Source organism: Gallinula chloropus, assembly GCF_964237585.1.
Source record: "Gallinula chloropus genome assembly, chromosome: 1".
NCBI lineage: Eukaryota > Metazoa > Chordata > Aves > Gruiformes > Rallidae > Gallinula > Gallinula chloropus.
Window position 1 is genome coordinate 15,690,313 of NC_140085.1, and position 27,565 is coordinate 15,717,877.

The 27,565-nt window shown below is 40.5% G+C and overlaps 1 protein-coding gene across 2 annotated transcripts in view; it reads left to right on the top strand.

The window, feature by feature from the left end:
• The window catches only part of PRKAR2B (protein kinase cAMP-dependent type II regulatory subunit beta), a gene marked incomplete at both ends in the record, with an annotated part of 87,391 nt that overhangs the window by 12,678 nt on the left and 47,148 nt on the right, over positions 1–27,565 (top strand). For both annotated transcript variants that reach the window (XM_084268484.1, XM_084268485.1), the window contains one exon: positions 19,270–19,305. In XM_084268484.1, coding sequence (XP_084124610.1) covers positions 19,270–19,305 — 36 coding nt within the window. The remainder of the gene's footprint in view (positions 1–19,269; positions 19,306–27,565) is intronic.

The following is a 27,565-nucleotide window of genomic DNA, read 5'->3' on the forward strand; positions in this document are numbered from 1 at the left end:
GAAGATTTATGCATTCATTCCGGAAACTCTACTTTTATATTTACTTCTGGCTAGGAACTGACGTTGTTTAACTTGTGTTTTGCATTCCAGGACAAAACAGTTTATAGAGCTGTAGAACTACTTTTTTTTTTTTTTTTTTTTTCTGTGAAGGGATGAATTTACAATTCATCTCAGTGTCAGAGTTTTTTATGGAGTACATCGTTGGTAGTAAGGTTTATTTTCTCTGTAAAATTAGCTTCATACTTTTTCTTGCACGAATTGTGTATTAGAGATTCATCAGTTGCAGTGTTTTCTAAAGGTAACTTCTCTTAGTGTATGTAGTTTGACACTGGTTTCTGTACTTACAGAATGGGGAATCAGATGCATGTAACTGATTGTACTTTAGGGAGTGGGAAGAAGGTTGAAGTTTTGTAGTCTGTAATTGGAAACTCACACAAATTCCAGTTAGACTGTGAGATGAAACTCACCACTGGGTATAAAAGTGTCACCTCTTTCAGTTTGTATTGAAAGAAATTTTAGACAGAGTTCTCAGTTCAATTTATTATTTTTTTTTAGTGATCAGTAGTATTGAATTCTAAGAATTTTTTTTTAAATTATTATTAGACTGACATTTTCTGTTGGTCAAATCCTACTTATTTTATGCAAGTGGTTTCATTTGTGAGTAACCTTCGGTTTTAATAGCAAAAGGGAGAATTTGGCTCTGGAGCTGTGAAAACAAATGAAAGAGGCATATTAATTGGAATTATTGGCATATCTGTAAAACTGGATAGTGTTCATCTCTAAACCTCTAGAAATTTTAAGGTCATAATACAGGAACACCTACAACAGCCTGTGAAACTATACTCCTAGAAAACATATACATATCTGTTTTTATGCACTGTCCTGCTGAAGCTCTTATGGTCTCTTAAGTTAGTGCTCAACACATTTTTATTTTCTTTTAAGTTAATGTTTATGGTGCAGCAGAGTAACTATGGGCAACTTCTTCCATTTCCTACCAGTCACAATGCTTTCTTCACCTCAGTCTTTAGTAGGGAGACCAGTTGCTCTCTAGGTACCCAGCCCTCTGAGCTGAAGGACAGGGATGGGGAGCAGAAGGAAACTCCCGTAATCCAAGGGGAAATGGTTAGTGACCTGCTACACCATTTAGAATGACAGAATGTTTAAGGTTGGAAGGGATCTTTAGAGGTCATCTAGTCCAACCCCCCTGCAGTAAGCAGGGACATCTTCACTCAAGTCTATGGGGCTAGATGGGATCCACCCAGGGTGCTGAGGAAGCTGTAAGAAGTGCTCACCAGGCCACTTTACATCGTTTATCAGCAGACCTGGCTAACTGTGGAAGTCCTAATTGCCTGGAGGTTAGCCAGTGTGGCACCCATCTACAAGAAAGGCTGGAAGGAGGATCCAGGGAACTACAGTTCTGTCAGCCTGACCTCAGTGCTGGGGAAGGTTCTGGAGCAGATCATCTTGAATACCATCACCTGGGCCCCTCACTACAAGACAGACATTGAGGTGCTGGTAAGTGTGTTCAGAGAAGGGAAACCAAGCTGGTGAAGGGTCTGGAACACGACTCTTATGTGTAGTGGCTGAGGGAACAGGGACTGTTTATTCTGGAGAAGAGGAGGATGAGGGGAGACTTTATCACTCTTTACAGCTACCTAGAAGGAGGTTGTGAGGTGGGAGTTGTTCTCTCAAGTAACAAGTGATAGGAGAAGAGAAAATGGCATCAGGTTTCTGCCAGGGAAGGTTTGGTTTGAATATTAAGAAAAAAATTATTCACTGAGAGGGTTATTAATCATTAGAACAGACTGCCCAGGGAGGTGATTAAGTGACAATCCCTAGAGGTATTTAAAAGACATGTCCCTAAGGAGCACATCTACATGGTTTAGTGGTGGCCTTGGCAGTGCTGGGCTAACGATTGAACTTGGTTAATTTTAAAGGTTTTTTCCAACCTAAACATTTGTATGATTCTATAAGCGATGCTTAAAAATTGTGGAAAACCAATTATTTCAATCTTGTGGGTTTGGTTGAAATCCACAAGACAAATGAATTTGGACTGAAGGCCAAGGTGTGGACTTTTCTAATCTCATCCCTTGATAATTATCCTTTAAGGAAGAAGAATGATCCAGCAATTAAAAATAGGGCTCTGAGAGTTAAGACAAATTGGGTTAAATCTTCATGTGTGTCACAGACTTGCTGCATGCCTTTGAGTAGCTTGCACTATATCCCTGAACACACGCTGTAACCTGGTAAAATGGAGTGTTTGCCATCCCCATGTTTCGGGGACTGTGCGGCAGGATGTGTGGGAAGGGTTGGAAGGAGCTCATGTAGTGTTGTTTGCCTGCAAGACTGTAAAAAAAGCCCTCTAGGGTCCAGGGCCCAACTGATGCTAGAACTTAAGAAAATTTTATGTGATGCATCATTTTTTCTATCTAAATCTAGAAAATAACGGATTTATCTTTCACTGAAATGTGCAGGGGCACCTGAACAATCAGCAAGTCTCTTGTGAACAGAGGAGATATGTATGGCCTATTTAGGCTACAAGGATTGCCTGTAAAAGGAGTACCAGAACTGAAAGTGCTTTACTGAGTTTTGCCTTTGCCTTATGTAGACCCGGGCCAGTTTGCCGTCTTCCAGATTTTATCATAGGAGAGTGCTGGCAAAGTTCATAATAACAACTATGTTCTGCTGTAATGAAGAATGTATTCCCAAGTGGACATGAACTCATTTAGGAGGGGGTGTGGGGACAGAGCCACAGGGTAGATGGGGCTGGAAACTCCATACGAGCCTGAGTGAGTAGTAGGGAGCAGGAGAAAGCAAAGCTCTTTGCCCAGCCCGCAGCTGCCCCAAAAGGGATCTGCTGTTGCAGGGAGTGGGTCTGCCAGAGTTGGCCTTGGGTATCTTCACCCTCGGCAGCCAGTCCTGCTCAACCACAGCAGATCAACATAAGCACAACCTCACATGAAGCGAATGCAGAACTGACTTGTCGGCACACTGAAGAGATTGCACTGCTTGACATTCTTAATTTACCAAACTGTTTATAGAAAAGGCAGTTTGTGGTTATTAATATGGACTCCTGCCATATAACCATTACAGAATCCTACATGAAACAATATGCTTTTCTGGTCACACTTAAAATGAAGGTTTTGTATAGATCCAGTTTATAAAGGGTGAATAAATTTGTTTTGTGTCAGTATTTTTAAAAACAAAAAGTTGTCTTTGTTTGCAATTAAAAAAAAATAAATCCACTAGGAGGACAAAGTAGAATTCAATTATTTAGTCTTGTCCAAAATAATTTCAAAACCAAAAAGTAGCAGTAGTACTCCCTGTGTTCCCTTCTAGTACCTTAATGTGGATGCTGGGAACATAAAAGTATGATTTATCTGAAGTTTCTGAAATTGAGTATTCTTTATTTTCAGAAAAAATCTGGGGTTTTTTTATTATTTTTGAGAAATCAAGGAAGCAATGTTAGAATTCTGCACATCTTCTATAGAAGTGCATTTTATTATTTTTCTACCAAGGTATAATCTAAAACATGCATGTTCCAGTAAATTGATAAAGAAACTAGTCTGTTGTCTTTCTGGATGCTTGAATATCCAGCCCACTATGTTGCAGTTGGGTATCTTACCTGATTTTTATGTTTTAGTGCTTGCCCTTGGAATATGGCATGGCTTAGGGAATAGGGCTTTTTTTTTTTTCCAGGTGTGGGTAGTTAATCTGATGTATAACAAGTCAAGCAAACTCATCTCTTAATTTTTGTCCTTCCCTTTCTGATGCAGAGTCTTGACCTTTATCTGTTTACCTGCTTTAAAAGAAGTAGAATGTCTTGCAAGGCAGTGGAGGTTGAGGGAGGATACCAGACAGAGTAGGTTCTGCCACGTCTCCAAAGCAGAGAGTGAGAGCAAGACACCAGATGTCCAGCTGCGTCTGCTCTGCTTTTATTCTGGCTTTTTGTATGTCTGTGTTCAGTATGTAAATCTCCAATTATCTGCCCAGGTAGGTAACAGCTAAATAGACAACATGAAAAAGCAGGCGTCAAACTTTTTGGTTGGTTCTAGAGGGAAGGGATTTTTGAGTCATGACTGCATATGTTTAAGATTGGTTTTAGCTGTATTTCAGGTAATAGCGTCATTATCAAATGTAATTTTGCTAAGGAATCCAAACTGGGAGTGTAGTAGGGTTTTGTTGTTCTGTTATTTGGGGTTTTTTTCTAAGCCCTCTGTTAGAAGACCATTATTCTATGTCAGGAGCTACTTCATTGCCTGATGACTAATCAGCCTGTTGGAGAGCCTTGCTATCAAGAGTCGTGGAAAGTTGGCCTCTAGTAGGAATCTCACAGATTGTTGTCCTGACTTCCTTCTGTAACTTTCTCAAGCTTTGCAAGCCAGGCACAGAAAAAAATGGGAGTGAAAGTGCTGTGTGATGCTGTAGTTTACAACAGATGCAACTTTTCAAATGCTACCCAAACTACTGAGTGAAATGGAGTAGCACTGAAAAATCCACTGCTTACTGCTTAGACACTTCTGAATGTCATCCACAAGTAATGGAGCTACAAGACATAATGAGCTTTAGTTTTACATCCTCTTATACAATGCTTTTAATGCTACTGGAGCATAAAAAGAAAACAAGTTACACAAGATAGGTCTTTGACTACCCCTTTTCTTGAGGAGCACTCTTTAGGTACTATCAGCAATCTCTCTTTCCTGGTAACACAATAGAATATACTGAAGTAAACTGGTATCTGCAGCTTCATACCTGCCTCTCATGCCTTTTGTCCTGAACCAGATCAACTTGAATAGAAAAGCCATATCCTATTAGTCTGTGCATAAAGTCTGTTCACACCATGGGATCTCTTTGACTTCTCCATTCTCTCAAAAAGTTAGTTATTTGGTTTCAGAGCCTCCATGATTGAGGCACAGGTACAGACCCAGTTTAAGAATAAAGGCCAGATCTATAAAGGGGCTCAAGTGACAGCCTTTGTTATTATTATGCATAAATTTTACCTTTGGGGCATAAAAATGTCCACACTAAGTTAGGCAACTGAGCTCATCGTTTATTCTCTACACTGACTCTGTGTAGTCTGGGCTACATCCTGGAGTGTTCTGGGGAAGTTCTCAGTTGTTACCATGGAAGAAGAAAAACGGTTTGAGATGAGTGCAGACCTGGGAGAAGAACCTAAGCAAAGACATTATGCCATATATATGCTCTGTTGTTTGCTGTCGTTTGTGTCTTGGCATTGGGACAATAACCTGCAGCAGCATGGGTCTGGGTTTGATCATGGTCATACAAATGCCAGCACAATTTTATCAAGATTGAGTGCATGACAAAAGCTGTGCTGTGCTCAGTATTAGTGTGAGGTGCAACATGTCTGCATGTCTACATTTGTGAGACATGCAGGCATGTACATTAGCTGACAATAGGGCATTGTGTTCCACAACCGTGAGTTAGCCGTTCAAGGGAGGTTTTTCAGGATCACTGTGACGGTGATTGTGGAGATGAGGTCCGTGTTCTGTTTGCCCTTTGTTCAGTAGCCATCCATCATGAGGTGATGGGCACAAAAAAGAGTGCTGCCTGGTCACTCAGAGAGTGGTTGTCACTACCTGCTGTTATTCTTTCCCTGCCCAGTTCAGGGGAAACTGAGAGCCAGCTGTGGGATTTGGGAAGTGTCATTTGTAAAATCCTCAGTCAATGCCCTTCTGGATAAACGAAAACACTTTAGATAACTTTGCTTATGTAAGTTTCTGTGGCTGTTGACAGGATGATCTATCTATGTGGTTCTTTATCAATAGGGAGAACAGTAATTTGGTTTTATTGCAAGTCACAGTAGATCGTTGTCGATGGATTTTTGCCATTATCTGCAGTCCTTCAGTTGGTCTGGCAGGTTTCATAATGTCTTCAGTAGCACCTGTATTACCAGTGCCATGTTGACAGACCAGTGTGCAGCTAATTCAGAGTTAAGCCTCTGAAGATTTGTGGAACTGCTTAGATATTGCTGTCACCAGGGATTCTTTGGTGGCCTTGTCTTGCTACCTTCCTTGGCTCATCAAGCCATACATGATGGTCAGCCTGAATCATGCCTAGGGTCTCTATAGTTAGTGAAACATCAGTAATCTTCTGACTGTCTGAAAGGCAGGTAGAGGCTTGCATTATTAAAGGTGAATCTGTATTCCACCTTCTCCCTGGAGTCATGTTTGTATGCTGTCCTGCATGCTTGCAAGAGTAAATGAGAGCGGATATCGCAAGGGTGCCTAAGGCCCGTGCTGAAGTGAGTGCAGTTACCAGACCAGCTGTGCTTCATTCACTTGCCCCTGAGAACTGGAGAGGCCAAATGAGGAAGGATGCTTTGGCTGACAGCTTCACCGTAATCCCTGACAGCTGCTTCCACTAATTTAGCATTGAACGTATATGGAAGTGAATAGTAAAGGTTTTTTTTCCCTTTTCAACCTTTGGCTCAACCTCTCAAATCTCAACACTGTAGTGTCTGGTAGTCCAGGCTTTTATGATGCTGGTGTTATCCAGGGCTGCAGCTTAAGAGCACAGGGACTTACTAGAAGCAGAAAAACAAAATCCTAAAATATCCCAAACCTGTTTTCAGAATCTACACTGATCTGTGGGACCTGAGCTTAGGGAAGGTGTCAGCCACCAAGTTAAGTGACTTCAGCAGATGTGTTTCTAGCTGGTGGGAGCACACTGGGACTTTTTCATTGTGGTGCTGTTTCACTGGCTGGGGTTGTTGGCTGCCAGACAAGGGACAGTTTGTCTAGTGCTGGGACGTATGTATTTGTAGGCTGTTAAACAAGTGAGATCTCTGACCAGAAAGCAGGTGATGGGCTCTGCCTGTGACTGCACTAGGTATTTTGTCAGTCAGCATGATGGAGTCAGGAAGCACCATCCTCCCATTGCTATTACCAGCAAGCTTCTTTACATGGTAGGATTAAGGACAGAATGATGCTTCTCTTGTTGGTCATGACTTTTCTGTTTAGATGCTTATATGTATTTGGGGGGGGGGGGGGGGGGGAGGGTGTGTTTTGGGTTTTTTTTTTGTCCTAAAAAAGTCTCAATCCCATTCTTCCTATTATATTGAAGCAATAACACTTGGGGGTTGGGCTTTTTTTGGGGTTTTTTTTTTTTTCTGCTTTCCTTTTAGAGTCACTGGGGTCTCTGATGAGGTACATCTCTCAGCATTTCTCTAAAAATGTCTTGCTTTCAGCTGGGATAGAGTTAATTTTCTTTCTAGTGTTGTAGTGTTTTGGATTCAAGATGAGGTTAATGCTGATAACGCACTGATATTTTGGTTGTTGCTAGGCAATGTTTACTCCAAGTTATGGACTTTTCAGCTTCTCTTGCTGCCCTGTCAGTGAAGAGACTGGTGGTATGCAAGAAGCTGGAAGAGGATGCAGCCGGGACAGCTGACCCAAACTGGCCAGAAGGATATTCCATACCATATGACATCATGCTTGGTATATAGCTTGGGGCAACGCTGGTCAGGAGCAGGGAACATGACTTGGGACCTATCTAGGCATCAGTGTTCTGTGGGTGCTGAACAGTTGTGCTCTGCATCGCTTGTCTTGTATATTCTTTTATTATTATTGTTGTTGTTAATTATTCTCTCACTTTTCTGTCATATTAAACTGTCCCAATCCATGAGTTTTATCTTTTTAATTTTTTTTCCAGATTCTCTTCCCCCATCCCACTGGGGGGTGGAGTGAGTGAGTGGCTGTGTGGTGTTTAGCTGCCTGCCAACTTAAACCGCAGCAAAAAACCAAGTGTGAAAATGTGCTTTGCCTCATGATCTGAAAGCTAACAAAATCATCTATTTTAGGTCTCACCAGCTAAGAATGAATTATCATGAATGCAAGAGAAACTCCCTCTAATTATGTAATGTTCTTAAGATACACAAAATCTTTAATTTCACTGGGAAGTAAACAAGCAGGCAGTGCAAATTGCAGATGGTACTGATTGATTATGTTGCTTCGTCAAAGTACTTTGTAGCACAGGTTTCTGCCAAGGTAGTCCTAGAAAGTAGAGAGAGACTTTGTATAAAATCTTGACTTCAGAAAGTTTTAATGGTGTTTGCCCATGTAGGATTTGTTGTAATAACCCCATGGCAAAGTGACAAAAACATGAATAATAGTAGGAAACTCTGAGTCTTCAAGGGTTTGAGGCTTTGGATTAAACATGGGTAGTATGAATGTGTATGGGAAAAAGCAGTTATGTTCACAGTTGTTAAACCATATAAAATAGATGTGATAATTATAAACTCTACACAAAGGTGTACTCCCTCAGAGAAGAATACTGACAGCCATGACGTCTTCTCCAACCCACTACCATCAGATTGCAATGTTATTCCTTTGTAATAAATATAACTTGCAGGTACTGTCAAGAGACAAAAAATGTAGACTAAAATTTTTGTAAAAAATAAAATGTAAAAGTAAAGAGCCTAAAGCACAGTTGTGTGATAGGTAAGGGAAGCTGTTGGCTACCAGGAATTCAGGAGAACAGGTCACTCCTGTAGAACCTTGGACGGTCTAGTTTGTGGACAGGAATAAATTATTCATCATTTTATGAGAAGGTGATCCTGAAGCCTGATGACAAGTAAAATGTTGGTTTGATAGTTTTACAGATGAGCAGCACCACCCAACTGATTTGGGCATTGTTGGTAGAGCTTTGGCAGAATGACCGCTTTTTCTCCCATTCTGACTGGGAACATGCATACATTAGTAAATATGCTTCAGGCAGTAAAATTAGAAAGCAGAAAAGAACATGAAATTGGATCTAAACGCCTACGCTGCAGTGTTAGAAAGCAAATAACCATAATATTCTTAAAATAGCTTCTGAGATTTCAAGTGGAAAGAAGCCATTTACAGATGGTAGAAGATAAAAGCGTTGCTGACATTTTGTATCGGAAAGCGGTTTAGTAGCAATTGTAAACTATGCTATGGCTACAGCAGAATATTCCTTGGAGATGGTAATAAATTACTGCAAGTAATATTGAGGTATAGTGATCATGTTAAAGTAAACGAGCTAAAAAACCCAGCCCACTCTGTGAGGCAGAAATAGGCAGTTTGGTGAATTGTGCAAAACAGAAGGTGAAAGAAAAATGGGATCTATACCAAGCAAAAGCAGCACTCCAGGTCTCAGATTTTGGCTCTGTGGGAAGGCTTGGGATTTTCATAGACCAGGCCATGTCCAGGAAGACTGACCTTCCTCATGCATAGGTATTTTTAGGCATAATTTCTTACTCCCTTTTTGCTTTAGAAATATATATATATAATCTCTCTAGTGGGTAGTTACCTTCTCATATACACATCATTAGTTTTCATCATACATTGTGTGTAACCTGGGGTTGAGGGCAGCAGCACTGCAGGCCAGCACTTCTGCACAGGTAACGTGCCTTTGGCTTGTGCCTGGACAAATTCTTCCACAATTAACCTTGTGGCAGACTCACAAGTTAGCTAAGGATTGGAAATATTGCTGTGAACGTTGGGATATTTCTGTTTGTTAGCCTTTTTTTGTGTTTTCTTATCTAGGTGACTGATTACTCTTAATGAGATAGTGACTTGCTGGCTGCAAGCAGTGATGAGGATGAATTTGGAAGGAGAAACATGCTAGGTGTCACACGTGGCACTGTAACACAATGCACATTACAGAACACAAAAGTGTTAAGTGAAAGCATTGCTGTATTGAATTTTTCTAACATGAGATGTTAATCTCAAAAAAATTCATAGATTAAAAAAAATTTTTAAAGCCCAAATCTTGAATGAGCTGCTTGGGAGGGACAAGTAAATATCTGCTCTCCAAGAGCAGCATTTCATTCCTGTTAATGGGCTGTGACAGCCCGTTCCACCGTGTTGGGTCATTGGTCTAACACATCAGACAGGCATTTCATCTTTTGACTTTCAGTGTTAGTAATTACATGCAGCATCAATTATTCATAAGAGCTGAAATCTCTTAACTGATAAAGTGGGGAAGATTTCTTTGCCTCTTTCGAGGTTTGTGTTATGACAAGTTAAGTAACCAGCCAACTTACAGCATAGCAACTGGCTGGATGTCCATGTCAAAATATGAACATGAAAGTGTGCTGCTCCATAGTAGCATTTTATAAACAAATATATTTAATATCAACACTAATTATAACCTGAAAACAATGTAAAGATCCTGAAAAAGTGTATTAGATTCTCTGTTTATTAAATGTTTTCAGGGACTCCATTGCTAACACTGCTGTTTTCCTGATACCATAGTGGTGTGTTTAAACGCGTACTGAGTTTTCATCTTCAGCAAAGCAAATCCCGGGGTATTTATCCTTGTATTTAATTCATCTTATTGTGTGGTGACATCTGAATAATCAATAAATTAATTTTCTGAAAATCTTCAGCTTTTTTATGTGAGTTACTATGTCAGGCTTTGGGATTTTGAAGAAATAATTTGTGACTTGTTACTCTATAGTCATCAGAGAGAGGTGAGGTTGGAGAGTTTGCCATTTAGTTCTAAGTAGCAACTCGTGTATATCACCTGGGAGATACATGTTTAGTAGGTGGAATTAAATAGGTGAAGAGCAGCAGCTTTCTTCTGTGCTCTTTTTTGCAGCCTTTTTTTAAAATTATTTTTTTATGGTAGTTTATGTATTTGTAAGAATAAAATACATGACTGGGATTCTTCACCACAACTTTCTTTGGTTATCCTGGGAGATAACACAATCCTATTACAGCCCTTGGAAGTGCATGGTGTTGGGTTTGGAAAGGGCTGTTCCTAGTGTACCAGCAAACAACTCTGGAAACATGAGCTCCACAGCTAAATTGCAAGGAGAATTAGGCAATTACCTGGTGCAGTTTTCAAATTATTGTGACTATAAGGCTTTCCGAGCTTTCTTGTAGAACTATTCTACAGGGCAATGGAACCGATTTTCCAAACTGCAAAATGAAAGTAATCTGTAGACCCAGTAAAAACCTGAAAAGTTAGTTTTGACTAACTGTGTTTAGGACTATAGCTTCTTGTAAACTTAGTTTGTTGCATATTATAAAAATGGGGATAACAGAATATTCTGGTTTCCGTATATTTTTATTCTTTCACAGATACATTAGTAACTTCAGAAATAGGAATAATTATATATGTATTTTTGGTGGTACATTGGGTTTTAAAATCTGTACATAAAATTTTTGATTTAAAAAAATAATCTTACAGCATCCTATCTGATGTAGGTGTTTTCTCTCACCAACATCTTCTTTTCTTGCAACAGCCAACTTTCTCCCAGTAGTACGTAAATAAAACCACTGTAGCCTCATTTCTTCCACATCTTGAGCTTCTCAGTTTGTGGGACTCCCTGAAGGCATGCATTTACTTCATGTCTCACTTCCTGCATTCTGCCTGTATGAATTCTGAATGTATGTAGATGTGTGTGTTCTGCTTCCTTGGGTACATAGCAGCTACGACTCCTTAGGGAGCACACTTTTCCTAAAAGCTTTTACTTTAAACGCAGTCCAGCAACGCATCCTTCCTTGGGTGGAGCCAGATCCCTCTGTGTGAGGATCTTACCCTTTGAGAGGCAGTGGGGCTTCCCCACCAAGGAAAATCAGGGTTTTGGAGTGAACTTCAGATTCTCCTGAAGTGTTAATGTTTGTTTGTTGGGGAATTCTGTGGCAGTGATGTTGTCTAACCCTTCAGGTTCTTTGGCTAGGTGTTTTTAGAGCGTGCACCTGTGTGGCAGTGGTTTACCCTTTCTCCTTGTGTAACAGCTCAGCCTATGTGCTGCTTTAAATTTTGTTCTTATTGCAAAAATCATCTTTTGAGACTTACTTGGCGAGGGCAATCATCACTAAAATATTGATGCTGCTGTTACATTTCCTGAAATTGGAACACATATATCTAGATAAGACACGGTCTACCTAAGCAGTGTGTTGTAAGGGCTGTTTGTTTGCCTTCTGAATAATAGTTGTGTATTCTCTGGGCTCATCCCCTCATTCCTCACAGACATCACAGCCTTTCATAGAGAAAAGACGAGAACCGTTTTCCACAGACCTGACAACTCCTTCCTTTGTCACAGTCATTTCTTCAGACTGTCAGTGTGTGTACCAGCCGGAGTCTGATAGCTAGGAAGAATAGCTCTTCAGAGTGAACTGTTTCTAAAGTTATTCCAACTGTAATAAATTTATTAAGGAATATGTAGAGATCTCTACTGTACGGTTTTATTATATGATTTACATAATTTCATTTAACAGCTAGGTTTTATCATCTGCCTAAATCTGTATTCTACTAAGATTTAATATTTAGAGAGCCTGAGCAAGAAAAGACCATGTACCTTGACCTTGGCTATGATTCCTATTATAAATACAATCAGCTGTTACTTCTCCACTGGTAAATTGCCTGTTGTGGATAGTCTGTGCTGGCGCTCCTCGTACTGGTAGTGATTTTTGTGAGGTCTTAATTAGTGTGAAGGTGCATTTACATAATTGTATTATCTTATGTCTGTCTCAACCTGAGAGTGCTCTGAAATAATCCTTCTACCTGGAATAATCCTGGACTAAAGTGAAAGTTTCCTGTGATGGAAGGAAATTGAGGGGCTCCAGATAACTGCTATTTATTATTATAATCCATGGTGTCCCAGTCTGTCATTGTCCCAGGTAGTGGGTATTTAACTATTTTTCATCCATTTGGGACTTAATGCATTCCAGGATGTGTTCATTTAGGTTTCATTTTTCTTCTGTTCTGATCATAGATTATTGTTATTAATAATCTATGAAGGCAAGTGAATGCTAATTTGCATCATATAGGAATGTGATTGCAATAGGAATAGTTCAAAGTATTTCTGAAAGTTGCTGGACCTCTTTGGAGTAGGTGAGCTTGGAACTGAAAAGGTGGGGCCTGTAGTGCCCATGATGCTCATCAATTGAAACTTGGCCTGGGATTTCAAGATATGTAATGAAAAAAAATGTGTAAACCAGGAATAACTCTTCTGAAGTCACTTGAGTATAACTGTTTAAGATCATGTGGTGCATTAAGATCCAGTTCTCGGACTCTTTTCATTAGGGCTATGTTTAACCCACTAACCTCAGTGAGGTCCTTCAGAGCTTTAACACTGCTTTGCCCTCAGTAGGATAGAAAAAAAAAATAAGTATGATTTGGCTCTGACTTTTGTTTCATAAGCTCACTTGGGCCATTTGCATCTGCCATGTTTGCATCCATGTGCAAGTATGACACAGTGTTGTGCAGGTATTTGTTTCTGCCCTGTAAGATGCATCAGTGGTATTCCTCCTCTGTATATAGAGCTGGGCATTACGAGTAATGGACTGCCAAATTTGAGAGCTTTAGACATTTAATGGCTGAATTGATTTTTTTTGTGTTTGCTTGGTTTTCTTAAAGGGGGTTTAGCCCTTTGCCCTGTGAAAAAATTACAGTGGCTAATTGAAAGTGGGTCGTGTAGAAAGTATTCTAATTTTTACTAATACTGAAGATTAATCACTAATCTCCTGCCAGCCCTCGTCACCCAGAGCAGGTATTCTGCTTTTGTGTATTTTGCTCTAAAAGAGCACTGCCTTGAGCTGCTGTAATGTGGCCTGAGCACACGCCAGAGCTGCTGCAGGGAGCTGGGTGTGTTCACCCTGGCTTGGGTACGTGTGGGGTCCTATGTCTTCTGCAGTATGGCCTTGGATTCTCTATTTGACTTGATTTGTTGACCTGCAGAAGGCCCAGCTTACAGATCTGGTTGTCAGAGAGTGCTTGAGCGCATCCTTAGCAGCCCCTGATAAGAAGAACCTCTTGTTAAATCCCAGGCTGACAGTTGCTGACTTCTTAGGAAGGCTGCATGTCTAATGTCTGCGATGTGTTTAGCTTCTTATCCCAGGTGACATTAATGGCACAAGAATCTCTGACAGTTTCTGAAGCAAACTTGACTTTGAGCACTTAAATTGTATGTTTGCAGAAAGGGACAGCTCAAGCTATCAGAACAAGTTAACTGTGTAGAGGATGCCTAGCTAGGGTTTTTTTTTCTCAGTGTTACTATCTCAGTTTTGGTCCTCTGCAAAAACCCCATAGACCCAAAATTTCCTCATGTAGTTATCAAAAAAGCAGTGTAATTTTATGTGTTTCACAGGGCTGTTGTGATGACTAGTTAATGCTTATTAAAAAGCTGTATGAGTGGTAAAATACAGTGGGGAAAAGAGCAATGGTTAGATGGTTATCGAGTGGTGGAGTCTCTCATGTAGTTTGATTTTACAGCTTACATTCTAGGTGAATAGATACATGTAAAATCACTTCAACCTCTTTTGATCACTATCTATGATTTCTATTTATTTACTTGATCTATATAGCCAGAATACTTTAACAGCTGTACTTTTGTACAGACATCTAAGCAATGATTCGCAGATGTGTATTTCTGTTACCAGCAGGTAGCATCTCAGACAGTGGAATTCTCTCTTGTGTAGTGCTAACAGCAAAACAATTGTGATATGTCACGTAAGGATGTATAGTTTATACAGTTTCAAGTGCTAATTTTTTCAAAACTTGGTCAGGATATTTCTCTCTTTTTGGGTCTTTATTAATTTTCCCCTATGTATGGTTGTAATCGGTTCTGGTTGAGAGAAACTGAACATGAAGAGTCATGTTTAATATTGGAGTGACACAAGCTCCTCTGCACAGCGGTACCGTGCTGGGTTGCGGTGCAGCGCTCGCTGACTTACTGTAAAACAGATGAAATGTCACTGCATAATTTTTGAATTTATCTGCACCCTAGTTTGACCTTTATTGGGAAAAAGCCCTCTATTTTGTAATGATGAGGTTTTGCAATCTATGTTTTTATTTCTTTTACATTTTGCACGAGCGCGTGGTGGGAGGTGGTGTGTGTGTACCAGTGTTACTGTAGGCGGGTTTTTTCCAGCAAGTCATTCTGAACAACCAACGCTCAGCACAATTTCACTACAACCTTTAAGTTAAATTATGTTTTTGCTGTAGGGTTAACTGTGATAGCCATATAAGTATTGTCTCAAGCCCATTCCCTTCCTGAGTTTACCCTCACTGGAATATTGTGGTGCTGTGAACTGGAGTGTGTCAGTAGTGATGCATGCGGGATCTTGCTAGGGGTTGCAAATCCCAGAATGATAGGGATTGGCAGGGACTTCTGCAGATCATCTACTCCACACTCTCCCCACTAGACCAGGTTGGACAGGATCATGTCCAGGTGGGTTTTGAGTCTCTTCAGAGAAGGAGACTCTACAGCCTCTCTGGGCAGCCTGTCCCAATGCTCCGTCACCCTCTGAGTGAAGTTTTTCTTTGTGTTGAGATGGAACTTCCTGTGTTCCTGTTTGTGCCCATTGCTACTTGTCCTGCCACTGGGTACCATTGAGAAGAGTCAGGGCCCATCATCTTGACATCCACCCTTTAGATATTTATAAGCATTGATCAGATCATTTCTCAGTCTTCCCTTCTCCAGTCTGACCCTCTGTCAGCCTTTCCTCATACAAGAAATGCTCCAGTCCTGTCATCATCTCTGTAGCCCTCCGCTGGACTCTCTCCATGAGTTCCTTGTCTTTCTTGAACTGGGGAGCCCAGAACTGGACACAGCTCCAGATGTGGCCTCACTAAGGCTGAGCAGAAAGACAGGATAACCTCCCTTTACCTGCTGGCCATACTGTTCTTAAGCTGTACTGGTGCTCGGGGTTATTCCTCTCCAGGGTGCAGGACCCTACACTTGGTCTCATTGAATTCCTCTAGGCTCCTCCCACCCAACTCTCTGGCCTGTCCAGGTCTCTCTGAATGGCAGGATGGGGTAGCTGACAAGGCTGCCTGGGTTTGTTCTTGGGCAGCCAGTGGAGCCTGACAGCCAGCTTTGCTTTCTGCTCTGCCTGCAGGCAGGCACTGAGAGCCCTGAGAAGCCACTTGTGGGCATGTCTGGGAGGGTAGGGTTGAGCAGGGGCATTGGGGAGCACTGCAGCAGCAGGGTGGGAAGTGCTGTAGCCAAGTGCCTCCTCTTGTGCCTGCACATGGCTCAGGGTTTGCACACACAGCTGTAAGTGCAATACTCGGGTGGCCTCTGAGCAGGGTTTCCAAACTGCCCTCATAGTTAAACCTGGATGCCAAGACTGTGTCTTATCTGTGTTCTGCTTTCACTTGAGTCTTGTGAATCAGGACAGTTATCTTGGTCCAGACCTAAGAGTCAGACAAGACCAGAACTCCGTAAGGAGAGTGGCTAAAAATAGATGTCCAGGGAAGATGATAAGCACAGGGAGAACAAGTAGTCCTTCTCCCCTGCAAATCTCTCTGCTGATCCTGATGCTCTGTGGCTCCAGGAAGAGTGTTTAATATCCCTCATTGAATATTTCCACTGTTGATTTGTCAATTTGTTTCTGAGCTAAGACTTTACCTCCCAACATTTTACAAAAGATATTTTTTTTTTCTTTATGCCTTCAGCAAAATGCCTCTTAGACATTCTTTCACCCACCTCACTATGCTTATCCTGCCAGCCATCAAAGTGACCTGACTGACCATGCATCTATTTTGTAGTGAAAATACCAGCTGAATTTCTGTAGAATTGATCATTCTCTGAGACCTCCTTGTGAGCTGGTGCTTCCATCTCTCTGGGCACAGTATTGCAATTTACTACAAGAGAAATAGAGAGTAGTTTGGCTTGCTGCATAACAAAGCACTATGGGTGCTGCCTCTAAATCTCCCAGTAACACATTTGGATGACCTTCATGAAATCCCAGTCTGGGGAAGAAGGCTTTGCCTGGTTGCTGCTGATTATTAACATGAGCTGAAAAGTAGTTGCTTGTCAGAATTCTGTCATTCTTGCTATTTTTATTTTTTTCCCCAACAGTAAATAATTTGTAAAATCAGCTCCCTGCAGCCAAATAAAAGAGTGAATTTAGAAATATATAGCTGGAAAAGGACAGTCCTTTCACATCTTTCCAAGAGAAGTAGCCTCCAAATTAGGTTTATGTTAGATGTTCTTTTTTCAATGCACGATTTTTTTGTGTTGGTAAAATGTGCTGAGGTAGCTGTCCAGAGGAGTTAAATCTTCCTATCTACAGATGATGTTCGGAACTGACAATCAAAGCCAAATAACCCTTCCTCAATTTGAGGAAAGCTTTTGAATGGGACCGAAGCATTCTTTTATGCTTTCTTGTTAAAAATACGTCAGATTTAGAAAAAAGAAAAAAAAAATAAATTTTTTTTAGATGAGGAAATTTGCTGAGAATTCCTGTTAATGTACTTGCTGGAGGTAACAGCTCAGCCATCTGAGAGGGACAGACATGACTAGTGTCCCGAAATGAATTTGGCTCATAACACTAGTGACGGAATGAACAGTTCTGAGGAATGAAACTGTCCCCATGTTACAAAACAGTGGTTGCATAAAATACAATGTCCAGTCTAACAAAAAATGTGTCTAAATGACTTGAGATTTTATTTAAATAGAAAAATGTTGTGGGAATAAGAATGTATAAATATAACGGCTGCTGGCTATGTTATTCTTGCTTATATGTATGTTTGGGGTGTGTGATAGCTTATTCACCAGAGGTTTCCTTGCTGGTGACCAGTACTCCAGACCACTATAGTCAGCTTTCCCAGTGTGTTTCTTGCCACTTGGACTTGTTGCTACTGTATGTGTGTGCACAAACCATCAGTAGCTGTGGTTCAGAAACTGTACCTTTGTTCTGGTTTTGTTTTTTTTTTTTTTCCCCCCTAAAGGAATAAAAAGTCAGTTTGCATCTCAAGCTGCTACTGTCTCTCTTGTTTTCTCAGCAATTTTCGCCCTCTTTATTTTGGCTTTGGTGTTAAAGAAATGATGCATGACTCCTATGTAAAGTTAAATGGAATAAAATAAAAAATGTCCAATAGTTTTCATTTTTCAATTTCATGTAAATATTAAGAGTAAATTTTAAGGTTGAATATTAATAAGCACTGTAAGGGCATGCATTTTTAATGTAGCTGCTGCCCACGTTTGAAATTAGGTCATTCAGATTTTCTTCATACTGTTTATTCCAGCAGTTAATGTATCACATGAAAGTAAGAGTTCAAGTTCAGTGTTTATCCTAATTAGAAGGAGACTGATGGTTGTATTTTGAAGGCAAAACATAAAACTTTATTTCTATCTGTTTTATCTCTAGTAGCTCTTGAAGAAAGTAATAAACCCAGAAATGAAATATTGGCAAAACTGTGTCCTTGCAGATGTATTTTTGTGATCTCTCCCAGTTGAAAATAAGACAGGAGACTGACTCCCAGTGTTTGCAGCCCACAGTTGGACATATGCCATGGCAGCATGATAGAACAGTCATTTACACTTAAAACAGGGAGGGACATTGTTATTACAGAATCATTAAGGTTGGAAAAGACCTCCAAGATCATCTAGTCCAACTGTCCCCTTACCACCTCTATTAGTAACTAAACCATGTCCCTAAGTTCCTCATCCAACCTTTCCTTGAACACCCTGAGGGATGGTGACTCCACCATCTCTCTGGGCAACCCGTTCCAATGCCCAACCACTCGTTCTGAGAGGAAATTTCTCCTAATTTCTAACCTGAACCTCCCCTGTTGCAACTTGGAGCCTTTCCCTCTCATCCTGTCACTAGTTATCCACGAGAAGAAGCTGACTCCCAGCTCACCACAACGTCCTTCCAGCTAGTTGTAGAGAGCAGTAAGGTCTCCCCTAAGCCTCCATTTCTCCAGACTGAACAGTCACAGTTCTCTCAGCTGTGCCTTGCAAGACTTGCGTTCCAGACCCTTCACCAGCTTGGTTGCCCTTCTCTGGACATGCTCCAGGGCCTTGATGTCTTTCTTGTAGTGAGGGGCCCAAAACTTACCCAAGGAGTTTTAAAGGTTAGTCAAAGCAAAAGTTGATCTCTCAGATGGGATTGCAAATTGGTCTGTTCCTCTATAGGAGAATCTTTGGTGCCAGATTTCTAATAGGTATATTTTGTAAATGTAATTTTTTTTTTATCTTGTTTTAATCCATGCATGTTTGCAAGATGCCAATTTCTGTGCTCTCAATAAATAATAAAAATTCAGATCTAAATGCTTCACAGCCAGGCTTGAACAGCAGTAACAGTAACTCTTAAGCTGCAAATGATCTTGAAAGCTTAGTTACTATCTACCATATCTCTTGCAAAACTGCTTAAAAGTTTAAGTGTGTATGAAGTTCACATGGGTTTCTATAAAGATACAAAAATAATGGTTAACATGTTTTTGTAGTTGTCATGCTTTGAATGAAATGTGGTATTGTTATGTTTAAAGCATGTTAGACTATTGCAGAAAGAATCTAATTGAAATGTCTTAATTCTCTTTCAGCTCCAGCAATAAACCGATTCACCAGGAGGGCATCAGGTAAGTCAGATAAAGTCGCATGTTTCATTGGTCTGTAGAATAGTTGAAACAGTGCAGGTGGTGGTTGTCATGTAAAGCACAAGACGACATCAGTCAGATCTTTTTTTAAAGATGACTGCCATAAATCAGCTTCAATTGTGTTACCTGGTTTACTGAAAAATGTAGCCAAGGTTTCCGGTCAAGGAACTGGCATGAAGCCTCTGTGTTGCTGTGGAATGTATGGAAAACATAAGCTTTTCTTTTTACTATAGTAAATATAAATAGTTCTAGTCCTAACAGAACTGAAGTTTGAAAGCAAGAACTGGATGTAATCTGAAGCAGGCTTGTCTTGCTTACTTCATGGACAGCCTAAACCAGCAATTTGGTGATTGTCTGTGCATGAGAGAATGTACAGCAGCGCTAGAAATCGCCATGTATTTTTCAAAAGCAAGCCAGTTTGTGTACCTGGTGTGTTGTTCTGCTGTGCAGAGTGGGCAGATCACACCCTAGCAGCAGCATGGCTGTGGTACTGTTTCGTGCTAGGAGTGAGCCTGCTTGCAGTGGGGCTGATTTCTGTATTCTTCGAGTTAGCTTGGTTCTTGGTGGCTCAGAGGACCACTTTGTTTATTCTCCTTGTTGTTCCACTGTATCATGGCCTTTAGGCTTCATATGTGAGAGTTTATTCTCCTGAAGCATGGGGCCCAGAACCTAATTTATTTGTTTGGAATACTGTGTGACTGAAAGCAGGGTGTAAAAACCACCCCTAGCTGTGATGGGACTCATGACTGCCTCATAGGAGTCAGGAGAGCTGTTCCTAGTCTCACCTCAGCGTGCTAAGTTTAAAATCCAAGTATGAAACGCTTTCTGTTTGCAGCTGCAGATCCTTTTTAGGAAATGTAATAAAGTTTGTATTCCATAATGCAGTAGGTCTCTCCAGACGTCTAATTTTGCTAGTTACAACCTCAGTCAGAGAATTCCTTGCCAATATAAAAATATTAGTAGAGATCCCTGGGATTGCTAAGGAACTGCATAGAAAACTGGAGGTTTGCAGGTTTGGCACGTAGCATGTGTAGCACAGAGTAAGAAAATGTAATCAGTGCCAAATATTCTGGTGTTTTAAATGATGGGAATTCTTCATGAGGTGCTGCAGTGTGACATGAAAGGAACAATTCGTTAACTAGAACTCGTTAACAATGAGCAGGGCTTTATGCAAATTACGTTGCATGTTTTAAGGAAATTTTTACAGTGATTGATTGATAGCTGACTTTAATGAATGCAGTCCTTGTAACAGATGTGTGATAAACTTCTGCATTTCAGTAGGAGAGTTTGATTGTTTGAAAAGCTAATACTTGATGAGGAAAAAAAATCAGGTTTTTTTGATGTTCCTTTAAAAGGAAACTAAAAACATGTTAAAAGCCTGAAATTTGTGCACAGTTATTGGGGAAATAATTTCAGTAGGCAATTAATATTTCATGTGTTTTGATCTTGTTGTGGAGAAATAAAATAGTTATCTTAATCAGAATAATGAGTCGAGTTGTATGGTATGGTCCAGTCCTGATGTAGATCATGTGAATACACTTCAAGCTGTAACAAGGTAATACTACAGTCTGCTATATATGCTATTTTATTAAGTTTCTCACAGCTTTAATAGTCAGAATAACTATTGTTCAAACAAGAAAGCTGATAGTTCTCACTTCTTAATAGTAAATTATTACTGGGAAGGTACAGTGCATTTAAGAAACTTGATTAACAAAATATAAAGTCAAAATACTGTGCTGATAATACAAACGTTTTATGGGGATGTTTGCAGTCCTAACTATATCCTTAGATTTTTTTTTTTAATTGAATGATTGTTTGGATACATTAAGGTAGTCAAGATACCTGGCTTTTCCACTTGCAAGGGAGTAACTGGGTTTTTTTTATGCTTCATAGTTCAACATTCTGTAATTCAAGTGTATTCTCATGTTTAAGAAACGAGAGGCTGACCAAATGTAGGGGTTTTCTCAAATACAGATTTCTCTTAATTTTAGGTTGTTTAGCTAAGAGCTAATTTAAAATTTGAAATTTGCAAGATTGTGGATTCTTGAGTGGTTTTGAAGGTTTGCTGCTGCTGAACGTTACTCCAAGTTAATAAGGAATATTTGGAGAGTTAGCTGTAGCACATAGTTTCAAGTTGTATCTGCTGTAGTGATACTGCAGATAGATTCTTAGAGAGCGATTTGAGGGTCCTTGCCTTTGTCGTGCCTCTGCCCGCAGGTTGCCTCTACTTCCCTTGCATAGAACTAGGAGCTCTGCTGCCTGAGGCTGCATTGACGTAAACAAAATAGAAATAGAGAAGGTTTTGGTGAAATGATTTTCATTGGGTCTGCAGCTGACCTGTGCTGTGGCTCCCAAATAACTACATCTGAAAGGGGGGCAGTTGTGGGATAGAGAAAGAGCTGATCTGCTGACATCAGTTGAGGTATAATGTGCAGTATCTGCAGCAAAGACTTCTACACCGTTCTGCTAAGAGCTGCTTTTTGAGCTCTTGCCATGAGAAGCCGGGAGAAGCCAGGAGATGACACACATTTCTTCACAAAGACCAGTAATTCTCTACAGTGGATATCTTGATTTTGATGTTTCTGTTATTCTGGATAATGCCTAGTATTTTACTTGGTGGCATAAGATATAGTTATTTTTCCTAACTGAACTAGAAATTAAGCAGCCAGAGTTTAATTGCTGAAGCACCTGCTGAAAACGATATAGTAAGGCATTTATTATTTAACAGCTGTTCCTGTTAACATGCTGTGACTGTATTAATGTACTTTCACTGAAACGTAGAGGATAAAGGCATAAGTAAGCTAGGATCAATTAATTGCTCTTGAATTTAAATTCTTAAAATTTATTGAGCTACCTAACTTAGTATCTCTTCTGTGCATTTGTGCTTATGGGTGTATGTGCAACGTGGGTTTCATACATGAAATACACATATACCATAGTGCTGATGACAGCTCTTTATATGGTAGTTGATAATAGACTGTGTTCTAGGCCATGCACAAAGAATAATAGATATTGTAGCCTTAAATAGAGGAGTTTAGCAAGAAGAGGAGATTAAGAATACTTTGTAGAGCTAGAATGAACAGCAAGACAGCTGCAAGTAGTTAAGTTTTCATTTAAAATCTGGTGGGACAGAGATGAAGAGAAAGGAGTAAAACTGGGGGGGCAATCAGGAAATTTGGGTGGGAAGAAAGGGGGGGCATGGAGGTTGAAACAGTATGAAGTGGAGGAGAAAGCTGAGGTGAAAAACGAGTGAAAATTCTTCAGTGAGCTGAGGTAGCCAAGAGGTGCAGTATCTGAATATAGACAGAAGCTTTCTTGCTATGGATGAGGTTAGTTTTCATCCATCTCACTATGATATACTTAGGTGTGGAAAGCTACTGTGGTTCTGTATGTTAGCAGAAGCACTGGGTTCCTGTTTTTCAGCATCCTCATGGACAGAGAGCAAGTAAATTATCTCACTGAACACTGGCAGGAGTTTAGAATAACGCAACAAAACCAGCATGGGTTTGCTCTAGAATGAGCTTAAATTTATACTTGATAAATACTATTTATGGGGGCTATTTACACCTGTTTACTAGTATTATATGCAAATCTTAATTAAGAAATAGATAACATTCCATAAAGTTCCTTCAGTTATGTATCTGTTTACACTTCTGAAAGTGAAGACAACCTGACTGAGGTTGCTGCGTGTTAGCCTTAAGCGAAGAAGAGCTGGTATATAGGCTCCAGGGCATTAGTGGGGCATCTTTTATTACCAACAGAGATAATTTCCTCATTCCTCTCCCTTAAACAGTATCTGACTTCAAAATACCATCTCTGTCCTGCAGAAAGGAAATAAATGAAGTTTTAAATATTGTTCTCTCAACCAAATGGGAAAGCAAAGTAGCTTTATTTATTTTCCAGCCTCTTCACAAAGCTCTTAATGGAAGTGATGTAAACATAGTATCAGTGCTGAACCTAAGCCAGTGAGAAACTGGAATAAATTTACAATCAAGGAGGTACCCCTATTGTGGAAAGAAAGGAAGGAAGCAGAGAAGGTGGAAATTTTTAGGCCAGTAAGGATGTCTCCAAAGAAGAGAGAAACACATTATAAGTAAATTGATGCTTACATTATACACCTACTGCATCTGCCATCAACGTGAGAAAGAGTGAATCTCTTATAACACCAGAGGAGATCTCTGTGTGCAATAAATACTGTTTTTATTTTTTCAACTTTAAAACGGGAGGGGGTGTGTTGTTAATTTGCAGTTGTTGGCTTTTTTTGCCTTTACACACACTGCTAAGTCACTGTTAGGTGCATGGCTGAGTAACTGAATAGAGAAGGCTGAGAAATAAGGAAGCCTTTTTTTATGCCCTGTGAAAAGGATGTGTTTAATTTAGGAGGCACTCAAGTTCAGAATATTTTTATATGCACACTTATGTTCTGAGGCAATTTTTGATAAAGATGGGGCTCTGTTTAGTGGCCTGTCTCTTCTTTTTCTCTCCTTTTTCCCTCCCTCCCTCCCTCCCTCCCTCCCTCCCTCCCTCCCTCCCTCCCTCCCTCCCTCCCTCCCTCCCTCCCTCCCTCCCTTTTATGTAAGTACAGGACTTTCTCTAAGAACCAAAACTCAATTTACTTAACTCTACAAATTTTAGATTTACAAAATGTCACCAGTCTGAAGAGAAAGGAGATAGAGCGTTCTCTTCGTTCGTAATTGCTTGAGATGCCCAAAAGCTGTGATAATGGATTTGTCTAACACAGATGGTAGTTAATTTGAATTGGTAGAGGAGTTGTTTTAGTTCACTTCTATTTGAGCCTTGCATTTATTTAAATATTTTCCAACAAGAACTTGTGCAAGTTAAAAATATTTTCTCTTACCCAGTTGACAGAAAACCCTCAATGGGGAACCTATGACACTTTCAGTTGTTTCAGATTTTTCAGAAGAAAATCTTTTCATTTAAGCACACTGATTAATTTCTAAACCTGTCTAGTTAGATGTTTTTATTAAATTATTACATACAGTGAGACATTCAGGAACAAGGTAGCAAGTACTTTATAGCATCTTTATATGTAATGATGGCATCATTGGTGGGTTCATGTCAGATCTCCACGTTCTGTGACTGTGCACCTGGGAGCAGGACAGTGCCACCATATCAGACATGGGAAAAACACGTGTGTGCTTTGTCACACCCAGGTCACATTGCAGGACTGCTCCTACAGTGTGAGTGTTCTGTAGCCCTTCCTGCCCAAGTTGGCTCTGGCCTCGTCCCATGTCTGTGGAGATGGGTGTTCTTGGCTGTCCCTGTCTGACGCACGGAGCTCACGCCTCTGCCTGGCATGTGATAGATGCCAGTGTTTTGGCACGAGTTTGGATAGGAGGGAGGTTCTGCACAACTCTCATAGAAGGGGAAATCTGGGAGTAAGCTTGCCAGAACAGTTTATCTTTTCTTCATCTTTGTGTAAGGTGCCATTAGGAAGAAAGTGACAGGATAAAAGTTTTGAGCTTGGTTATTCTGAACAGATGTGTGGACTGTGGATTAGTCATGCCCACAGTAGCATTTACATACATCACTGCTAGTTTTCAATTTAATGATTTCTACAGAAAATGTGACAACCTACTTAAGAAACACTGAGGAATTTTACTGAATTTAGACCATAGAAGTCCTATTAGTGAAAGACTGGCTAATTGTTCTCTGAAATTATAAGTGTGGAAGAACAGAGTTGATATTAATTTCAATTGTTAAATGTAAACTGGTATTTAGGAAGAGCAAAGAGATGCTGTTAGCCAAGAACAGAATATGCCTCTAGGAACAATATTTCCGTTCAAAGTTCCATCTGCTTGAAGTATACCGAGATTTTCTTAAAGATCTTGGCACCCACTTTCTTTCAGCATATTAAAAATTGTCAGAGAAAGGCAGCCAACTCAAATAAAGCACTATTCCCTTTTACACAGTAAGGCAGAAGCTGGAGTTGTACCAAAAATAATGGTGAGGAATGAAGTAACTGTAAACTCCCCTTTGAAATGCTTGGGTAGGAGGCAGTGTTCTTGTAGAAGCATATCAACTCCTAGCAATAGAAGGAAGAAGAATAAAGAACTTCATTGATGAACCAGTAGTCCAAGTGTAGTTTTTCAGAGTTACTGGTCCTGCTTGTTCTGAGTAGATGAGTATCCCCCCAACTGAATTCAAGTGATGCTGGCTTCTTCTTTGTTCTTTGTTACATGCATGTAATCAGTCCATATCTTAAAATGCCCCAATCCTTCAGGTTTTTAAAATAAACAGGGAAGTAGTCAGCTGACATACCGTAGTGTCTGTCTAATGCTAAAACTCAGTGAAGCTCGAAGGCTGCCATTGTAGAGGCGAGGAAGACCAGAAGAAAAGGTGCTGTCAGAGCTTTAGGGTGTATCTACCTTGCATGACAGAAGACGCCTGAGCTGATGGTGGCACATCGGTGTGGCAAGCTGTGACTTTCTGGGGGTCACAGAAGCAGAGTGTCTTACCTAAGTTGAGCCTGCTGAAAGTGACTGTTAGACGTGCTGACTGCTGTGGAGCTGCAGACGTGTACCGTGCACTGTTGTGCGAGTGGACCTGGCCTTCATTTACTTCTTGCCCCTCTTGCAGTGCAGTCACTGCTTGCTTCTGGTGCAGGCAGCTTTCCTACACAGTCGTGCCTCTTCCACCATATTCTGTTACAGCACCTGCCTGAACCGCTAATTGCTGAGAACATACTCCTTTATTTTGTAACTTTGCACAAATGCATTGTGTAGTCTGTACTCTCCCATCCTTACAGAGAGTATTGTCCTTCCTTGTCATGGTCTTCCTTACAGTTACCATCATTATCTGTGCTTAGTTGCCAGCTGGGGTTAAACCACAACACACTGCACACGGTCCAATTAGAGCTGTCATTATATTGAGCCCTTTGAGCCAAAGAAGACTGTCCTAGTTTAACCCCAGCCAGCAACTAAGCCACACACAGCCACTTGCTCATTCCCCCGTGATAGGATGAGGGGGAGAATTGAGGAGTAAAAGTGAGAAAACTCACGTGTTGAGATAAAGACACTTTAATAAGTAAAGGAAAAGCTGCATACACAAGCAAAGCAAAACCAGGAATTCATTCCCTACTGCCCATGGACAGGCTGGGATGGGGGAGAAGCAGAAAAGGCCTTGGCTCTGAGTAAGCACTGCTTAGCAGCAGCAAAAACAACCCTATGTTACCAACACTGCTTTCAGCACAAATCCAAACCACAGGCCCATGCTAGCTGCTATGAAGAAAATAAACTTTATGCCAGCCAAAACCACCACACACTTACATCCTTAGTGAATGTTGTGGGCTTACCCAATGTCCATTTCCATTTCCATGGATGAGGAGTATCCCGACTTTGTAGGAACTGGATCATCAATATTCAAGTCATAACGTGTATCATTAACTTTTTCTGCATCAGAAATGGAATGCCCTGTTTGCTTTCCATGAAGCGCTTGGCGTCTCCAGAATATAGCTGTAACTGTACGTGCACAGCAGTTTAAAGATCAGGTGATGTTATCTCTTTGGTGTATGGTATGTCTATGCTGTTGGATTGGGTTTTTTTCCTGCGTGCCATAGTGAAACCTGTAATTCCTATATGCCTTGTGCTCTGTCCACAGGTTAACCTGCAAATTGCAAAGTGAGAAACGAGACCCAGAGTTTTCTCAAGAGCAGCCTCTGATGTTGGGTGCTGCAAGAGCTGGTGGGACTTTCAGTGGCACTTCTGGGTCTGTGGACTGAGCAGTGATAGAAGCTGTTTCACACCCAATCCATACCCAAGTGATGCAGCTTCTTTTCTTTAATTTCTCTTGTCTAGCTTATTTGCTGTGTGGGTATCAAATGACATAGTCACAGAAACAAGAGTTTAATTGGCTCTGTCCAGTCTCCTTGTATTTTCTGGGAATTTTAGAAAACTTCCTGGTAGAAAAATGATGTAATAACATACATTTAGGGATACTTAGAGAGCATGTATATTTGCTTCCCAGTGCTAACCACTGTTTTTATTCAGAATGTCTCATAACATAATGACGTTAAACTTGGAGTACTTGTTGCTGACCTGTGGTTACTTTGAGTTGGGTTTGATGCAGATCTGAAGAGCTTGTGTGCTCAGAATCTTGTTGGCCTCCTTCCTGATCCAGTGGCTTTAGCTGTTCTAGTGAAAGATTCTGCCTGTGAAACTCTCTTCTCTACATTGCATTGCATCTAATACTAGAACTATTCCATACTACAGCATAGAGTTGG